The sequence below is a fragment of the Xiphias gladius genome, chromosome 18 (genome assembly GCF_016859285.1).
Source record: "Xiphias gladius isolate SHS-SW01 ecotype Sanya breed wild chromosome 18, ASM1685928v1, whole genome shotgun sequence".
Lineage (NCBI taxonomy): Eukaryota > Metazoa > Chordata > Actinopteri > Istiophoriformes > Xiphiidae > Xiphias > Xiphias gladius.
This window is the reverse complement of record NC_053417.1, coordinates 16,404,562-16,412,705: the sequence shown is the minus strand read 5'-3', so window position 1 is coordinate 16,412,705 and position 8,144 is coordinate 16,404,562. Positions and strand designations below refer to the sequence as shown.

General features: G+C 39.9%; 2 protein-coding genes across 4 annotated transcripts in view; one reads left to right on the top strand and one right to left on the bottom strand.

Moving 5' to 3' along the window:
* ube2t (ubiquitin-conjugating enzyme E2T (putative)) overlaps positions 1-3,411 on the top strand; it is a 4,094-nt gene extending 683 nt beyond the window's left edge. For all 3 annotated transcript variants that reach the window (XM_040152027.1, XM_040152026.1, XM_040152028.1), the window contains exons 2-7: positions 1-62; positions 1,642-1,711; positions 1,822-1,927; positions 2,070-2,168; positions 2,601-2,684; positions 3,075-3,411. The exon at positions 1-62 is cut by the window's left edge. In XM_040152027.1, the coding sequence (XP_040007961.1) occupies positions 1-62; positions 1,642-1,711; positions 1,822-1,927; positions 2,070-2,168; positions 2,601-2,684; positions 3,075-3,191 (538 nt within the window). In that variant the 3' untranslated portion in view covers positions 3,192-3,411. The remainder of the gene's footprint in view (positions 63-1,641; positions 1,712-1,821; positions 1,928-2,069; positions 2,169-2,600; positions 2,685-3,074) is intronic.
* A 122-nt stretch (positions 3,412-3,533) lies between these two features.
* The window catches only part of LOC120803291 (leucine-rich repeat-containing G-protein coupled receptor 6), a 37,350-nt gene continuing 32,739 nt past the window's right edge, over positions 3,534-8,144 (bottom strand). The window contains exons 16-18 of the mRNA XM_040151625.1: positions 6,697-6,851; positions 5,955-6,035; positions 3,534-5,823 (exon numbers count right to left, since the gene is read on the bottom strand). Of these exons, the coding sequence (XP_040007559.1) occupies positions 4,568-5,823; positions 5,955-6,035; positions 6,697-6,851 (1,492 nt within the window). The 3' untranslated portion in view covers positions 3,534-4,567. The remainder of the gene's footprint in view (positions 5,824-5,954; positions 6,036-6,696; positions 6,852-8,144) is intronic.

Below are 8,144 nucleotides of genomic sequence, written 5' to 3'. Positions count from 1 at the left end.
CGAGCCACCTCCCGGAATAACATGCTGGCAGACGGAGGAACGGATAGACGACCTCCGGGCACGTACGTACTTTCTGTCACTGGATGTAAAACTACTAAAGACTACTCTTTGTGTGACTAAAAACTACCTTTTCCAAACAGTGACATGATCTTTTGTCTGTGAGTAAATCCATTCCATCTGGCAGGACACACATACTTAAAAATCACTTGTGTGATAAATGTGTAAATAATGCAATACCTAATATATATTAAGCACTCAGTGACAAATTTATTGGGTACACATAGCTAATATTACACATACACAAAATTAAAATTATTATTATAAATTAATGCAGTCTAATACAACAGGCTTGCAATAAAACCTGCCTTCATGAAGGTGATAATATTCAGTTTTTGTTGCAACTGTTTTAGAGAGGTGTTAATTCAACGTCATTGTCATTTTGAAGTCTGCGGTTTGTGTTGCTGTTGAATTATATTGCCTTATAGTGGTAGGTGTCGACCCCATTTATTTCAATGAGGATGGTCTAAATAACATAAACAGTTGTCTGTGTAATGCGGTTCAACAGCACCGCTAACTATATCCTCCACAATGATCATTCAAACATTTTAAAAACATATTAAAATTTTTATAGATCTTCCCCAAATTTCACAGTGTTTTTGTTTGAATTATCTCATCATAGGGGCTCATTGAGGGCAGTAACCAGTAAAACAGGTCAGGGGTGCCTGAAACACATGTAAATAAAACTGCCAAATGTAACATAAAGTCTCTGTAGCAATTTTGTGCTATTTTGTTTATGTATTTACTTCGTTATTCATTATTTTTTTTTTATTATTATGCATTTGTTCTTGCGTTCCCAGCTATATCAGCTAGTTTTAACTCTTCCTTGTCTTCAGGACGTGTCCCTCCCTATTTCAAACATGCTACTATCCAGACCATATTGAAGAAAACTAACTTAGATCCTGCTTTGCCCATTAACTATAGGCCTATATTGAAACCCCCATTTTTGTTGAATATCCTGGAAAAGATAATGGAAAATCAACTCACTTCTGCGCTGAAGAGAAAAAATATTTTTGATAAGTTTCAGTCTGGGTTTCAGAAAGAGCACTCCGCTGAAACTGCTCTCCTGAGGATTTCAAATGATTTTTTAATATCCTGATACATTTTAACTGCTGTCTGTCCCGCGCACCCACCTAAATACCCATGGAGATAGAGGTTTGGCGGCTGTGGCACCTAAATTATGGAATGCTTTACCTGCAACCCTACGGTCTGCTGATTCTGTGGCTTCTTTTAAAAAGCAGCTGAAGACATACCTGTTTAGACAGGCCTTTGAGTACCTGTTATACACTGGGTAAATTTTCTTTTACATTTTTACTGTCTATTTTCTATTGTGTATCGTACATTTTATTGCGTATTGTGAGTTTCAGTCTTGCACTTTTATCATGTGTTTTGTGAGGTCACCCCATCATCAATGCTTTCTTTTCTTTTATTTTTTTCTTCCTACTCTGTAAAGCACTTGTTGACTATTGCCTATGAAAAGGGCTATATAAAAAATTTAACCTTTTTTACTTTTACATATATCACAAACTAATTATCTGTTTTGTCTACCTGATGATAAGTTTTTTCCCTTCCCCTAATTTGCAGAGCTAGTAGGTGGAACAGGAACTCCTTATGAAGGTGGACTCTTCTCTTTGGAGATCAAGGTCCCAGAAAGGTAAATTTTCTACGAGGTTTAACATTGATGAAGGAGTTTTCTCTACCATTAACCAGTTACAAGTCATTACTGCACTACTGTTAGATTTATCTGCTGTTTTCCTCTCGTAGGTACCCATTTGAGCCTCCCAAAATGCGATTCTTGACTCCCATTTACCATCCAAACATTGACAATTCAGGACGTATCTGCCATGATGCTCTCAAACTCCCGCCAAAGGTTGTTAAATATTTCAAGCACAAAACAAACTACTTTTCACCTGCATTATCTGGTTTGTCTGCTGTCAAAAAATGTGGATATAAACCAGCTTACATGTGTTTAATACATAGATTTAATGTTTGCTGCTCTTTATTTTATTCAGGGTGCCTGGAAGCCATCCCTAAACATCTCCACAGTCCTCTCCTCTATTCAGCTGCTCATGGCTGAGCCCAATCCAGATGACCCACTCATGGCTGATATAGTGAGTCACAAGTAGTCTTGTATCCACACATATCATACTATCTGTTAGAGCATAACTTTGATACATGATCACATTGTGGTGGTTTAATTTGTTTTTGTCAAAAGTGTGATACCATATGGATATGTGACAATAGAGCTTTATCAAAAACATTAGAATAGCTGAGAACTAAATAATACTATGTTTAGAATTTGTACCTGGAAAATAATTGAACACTCTTTTCAGTATGCCTTTTTTTATCAAAAGCCAGGGTTTTTTTTAAATTCTAGAATAACTTGTTTAGATATCAGTCTGAAACACCTTTAGACTTTGTCAACAAAAAAAAAATTCAGCCTCTTGCAGTATAAAAATTGCAGTAGAGAGCATTTCAGTTGTACAGTGAACGATTGTGTAACCTCATACCTGTAAAGAGACGCTCACATTTTTCGAATGCAGTCATCAGAGTTCAAATACAACAAACAACTATTCATGGAGAAGGCCAGGAAGTGGACACAAGAACATGCTGTTCAGAAAAACACGGTAAGTCACTCTGGTCTGTAGGTGATGCAGTTTTCTTCTTGAAGCTTTTTAATTTAATTTTGTAATGTCCCGTCAGATAGCATGCATTATTCTTAGTGGGTTGTATGATTATTGACATTTTCTTCACAGCAACGTAGTTATTGTATAAGTTGTGTGTAGTGGCTCATTTTATCCACAAGGTGGTGCCGTGCTCGCTTGATATAATATGTACTAATTTATTTCACCTGCAACAAAGTGATGCAACCTGTTTGATTGATTTTCATGTATATATTGTATATTTATATTTAAATGACCTCCGTATTTAATACTTCTCATTATTTTAAATGTGTGAGAAGCATACATGGGCATTGCTGTCATTGTCTTAAATAGTTTGTATCTGGCTTTGTTCAGGGAGTCGTGAAGGGCAATAAAGAAAACACTCCGGATCGGAACACATCATCACGCAAAAGAGAGGCTCTCAGTGCACAGCAGGAGGTGGAGGAGCCAGCAAAGAAAACTTGTGCGTAGTTTCCACCTCACTTGGTAGAGCCACAGGCCCCGCTTCCTCAGAGCCATCACGTCTCATACATGTCCTACTGCTAAAGAGTGAATTAAATTTTTCATTTAGTGCTAATACCTACTTCCTTTTCTTGTGTATGCATTCCTTTTCTTAATTCAGAAATATCTACAGATTTATAATTAAATGTTTATGTTTGTGTTTTGATATTAAAGTTTATTTGAACACTAATTGATCATTTAACTTTCTTAATATATTACACACAAGACCATGACTTCTTGTGTAATGTGGAGGTGTGTTTCAGAATAGTTGCATAAGCAAAGTTGTTCATGTATATACAGTATGAAGATAATTTTATTCAAACATGTTTATCAGTTGTTTACAAAGTATGTACATAAATAGCAAGACAAGTTTGTTTTTTTTACAAACTAAGGATTTATTTCTTAACATATAAAATTATATATTTGCTGTTTAGCATATAAAAAGGGAGACAAACATCATAAGGCTGTAGTGAGTCAATATCATGCTAGTTCAGAGGTAGTTACATTGTATGTACATATTGCTAGCCTACTCTAATGTCTGTGGAAAGATAGCTACATCCCATTCAGTCTGTATGACTGCTTGCCTCCTGTTGGGCAGAGTTGCATATTTGAGATAAAATCATGTAAACTATGTAAAACTGTGTGTGCGATCCACCTCCTGTTGCATTTTGCTGCCACATAAAGAATATAATTTTTATAACTGTTATTACAATGCTGCTGAGAAGTATATCTGACATTTAACATTTCTGTGAGCGAAAAATGTTAGCTTACTCTGGTAAAATGTCCTAGTGTGTTTGATGATGAATCCCTTTATTTGAAACAGACCTTAGCAATAGGATAGAACTTATATTTTTAAAAAGACAAATAAGATAATTCCACTTAAAATATAACCAAACAATCTGTAACGTAAGTTGAGTGTCTCATGATCACATTTCAGTATAAACATTTACACATAAAATTCTGCTGGTTCTACCTAAATTCCTCCTGGCTAAACCTTTGATTTGTCTGATGCTTAGATTTTCCATGTGGTTAACAGCTTTTATTTGAGTTTTCTCTGTGTCATGTGAGTCCATGACTGACGCACTCCACTGAGAAGTGTCTGGAACAGTCATGCTGTATTGTGGTGTTTCCTTTTAATAGTCCTTATTGTGAAGGGAACTTTTAGTTGCACTCTCCATTTTCAGAGGCACTTTGTTGTGTTCTCACAGACTTCTCTAGAGTACTCTAAAGTCTCTGTGTGGACTCATTCTGAGGTGCTTGAGGATAAATAACCCAGAGCTGGTCTTGCTGCTGCTGTTCAATTATTGTCCATAGTGTCCAGCTATTTAGGCAGCTAGCTTGGAGGCTCATGGATGATAGGTGAGAGAGGGAGTCGTGGTAGAGTGATACATAGGGCAAGTGTTATGAATCACATCTTGATCGAAACTCCTCGGACATTCATTGTCGTTTAGGCTTTCTCTTTCTGTCGCTCTGTCTCTATCTCTGGAAGCAAGAGTGGGTATCTGGCAAGGGATGAGAGGAACAGAGGAAGTAGTGGAGCAGTGGGAAAATCGGATTGGATCCAGTCGGGGTTGGAGAGAGGACCCCCCGCCGTACAGAGCATCTGTATCAGCAAGTGACGCCTGTGTTGACGAATCGGAGCAGGAGCTCTTCTCTGTCTCCACAGAAACCAGCGAGTCCAGGGTGCGGTCCCGGCGCAGCTGTGGATGTGCTTTGGGGCGAGGCCAGAAGGAAAACTGGGAGTGGTCTCGTGTGAAGAGTAGGAAGAGGAGGGGGTTGAGGCAGGCAGGCAGGGGCTGGAGAAGCAGGAGGACTGATTTTAGTACCTCCTCCCCCAGAGAGAGTAGACCCAAGAGGGAACAGAGGGAGAGGAAAGCTACTGGTACATAGAGGAGGCCATTGGTGAATATCAGCCAGGCAACATGTTTGATCATGGCACAGTCCCACAAGCCCTCACACTCCCCCCTAAGTAACTCCCAGTAAAGGCGGATGTATGAACCTGTGACTATAAGCAAGCAGAGGGTGTTCATCATAATGAGCGTCAAAGGGAAGCCCAGGGAGGATGCCAGCCGAGAGGATGGGGGTGGTAGGGGTGAAGGAAGGCAGAGAGGTGAGGACCCATATTCCCCAACTCCAACCAGTGGGAGAGAGGCCAAGGTAAGGGATAGAGTGAGGCAGAATAGCGCACATGTGCGTACACTTCCAAGGGATGGGGACTTTCCATAGGTGCGGGCACATGTCACACTCAAGCCACACTGTACAGCTGCAAGAGTCAGCAGCAACACACTAGCCTCAGATGCAAACACCCAGACCCATCCTGTCGCCTGACAACCAGGACCCCCCTCCCAGCGCGCACCATGGTGGCCAAACTCTCCCAGGGTAAAAGCATCCACAAGGGCCAGGGTGCATGTACACACACCTGTCAGCAGATTAGAAGCACCCATGCAGGCCACAGTGAAGCGGAGTGGCGACAGGTAGCCGGGTGAACCGAAGAGGGACAGGAGCAACAGGGAGTTCCCCAGCAGAGACACCAGGGAGATGGACCACAAGCCCACACGAACCAGCCAGCTGCCCAACAAAGAGTCACAGGGACGGAAGGGACCTGCAAACATACAAATAATCATCTGTAGATAAACAAACTTTGAATGGTTCCTTATAGCTATTTTGACAAAAAAATCTGCAAGCCAGTTGATAACAGCTTGATCCCATCATTGAAGGTGTAATTTGAGTTACCTGGCGTGGGTGTGCATTGGACACTGGTCTGTAGTTTGGATTCCTCTATTTCCAGTTGGAACTCCTCAAGGTCAGGGTCATCTGGAATAAAACATTGTTACTGTCAAAAATCTGATTGTTTTAGCTTTTGTGAGGTTCTCTGCAAGCTTATTCTGTCTATGTATACACAGTATATACATGTTAGATTGTGTGTGGCACTGGCTGTAGGGGGTTGGTGTAATAAGGGAGGTCATGTAACATTCTTTTGCACTGACAGAGAAAAATATTTCTAGAAGATAACTGGCACTTGCATGATATTTGATTATCATGACTGTTTTTCTAACAATTAAAGGTGAACAAATTTTAATCAGTGATATGCTATGGTTTAATCATCTTTTGTTATTGTTACTTTTTGGTTCAGCCAGCAATTGTTTATTCTCAGCTTTAATGGTGTAGGTTTAATGGTTTTAATTTCAGCATAATTTTACTTTATTGGTGTTTATATTTTATTCCTGCCACAGGAATGCATGGACGGGTCAACACTCACGTGTAAGAGTCTGTCAGCTGCCAGGAAGCTGTGGTTTCAGTGAGGCTCTGACATGTTTCAACCCAGCTTATGTCAATAATTCAGCAGTGAGCAGAGACATATGGGGCTCAGATTTTCATCTATTACTTTACCCCTGGTCGTGGGTGTGTGCCATGTGTGTTTTATACTGCATATGCAATATGCTCGCACAGATATTGTAAGTGTGTGCTTTCTCACAGTGTGTGTCAGCATGGATGGGGTACATGGCCACAGTTCTCTTGTGCAGGTCCTCATCAGTGTTGCTTTGCTCTGCGTCCCACTGACTGGCTTGCTTGTAGCTATCACAGGAACCATATACGCAGCACTGGTAGGCATAAGGCATCTCTATCACCCTGTAACAAACAGGTGGAAACAGTATTGACAATAGACCAGGGAAAACAGTGCCACAACAGATGGTGTAAAACAAATGTACAAAGAAGGTGTAACAAAGCCTTAAGACTTGGGTGATATTTCTATTAATGTGACGTTGAGCATAACTGTTGTAGCTCTTAGACACATCTTGGACTGTTTCAAAGCAACTTCAAGTGCTTATGAATCTGTCTCTATAGCACTTAGAGGATAGGTTTACAGTTTTTAAAAATCCGTGAACCTATCCAATGTCTTAAAACAATAGTCAAGTGCCAATATGTACATTGAAACAGTTTTTACAAACTGCAATCATTCCTCTTGTTTATACTGGCCATTGAAAGATTCTTTCTTAATGTGCAGCGTATGTAATTGACAGCAGACAAAATCCGCAGGCCTAGTGCTGCGTAACAGACCGTAACATTGGAAGCTACCCTCTTGATGTGATTACATCAGATTGGTGAAGCCTCATATTAGCTTTAGAGAAACTGCACAAAACGAGCACTGATTTGGTCTCCCAACACTTACATTGGAAGCACATTAGGATATGGATATCATGCAAATGGCCCTTGCAAACAGAAGTAATGATTACAGCAAGAATATTTTTTTTAAATGTACATATGGGCATGGGAGTATTGTTTTCAGACAGACCTGAAAATAGAGGAAACTATTCTTCAAGTACATGTGGAAAATCAAGCAAAATTACCCATTATCTGTAGGGAAAATGTAGCAGAAACATTTACTTTTTCTTAAGTCTGGATCAACTGTGTTTGGCTTGGATGGTTGTACACAAATATTTGCTGTACATACAGTTTTTTAATGCATCTCTGCCAGGAATTGCAGGAGTTTGATGTTTTACAGTAATGCTGACATTGCCACCTGATCACCTGCTATCTCCTACATCTTTGAAACTAACTCTCCAATTTTACAACACTGCACCTTTGCAGGCCTTCAGGGATCTTTGTAGCAAGAAATAACTTGCTGCCGACCAATGCCTCCTCATTGTTAAAGTTCAGTTCGGGAATGGCTTGCAGGGATATACTGTAATTAGTCAATTGTCAACCTTGGCTGCTTTTGGTAAATTGAGGCTATTAATAGAAACTTGTGAGAAGAAGGATAATTGAAGGGATGGGAAGGGATCCATTGTTCCTTACAGCCACAGGACACACACCTGGGTAAGTTATCATCTTAAAGCAATTTCTGGTGAGTGAGAAACCAAAATGCAAAGTTCATGTTCGGGAGTACACTGAATAAGAAAGAATAAGGGATGCGTGATAGTG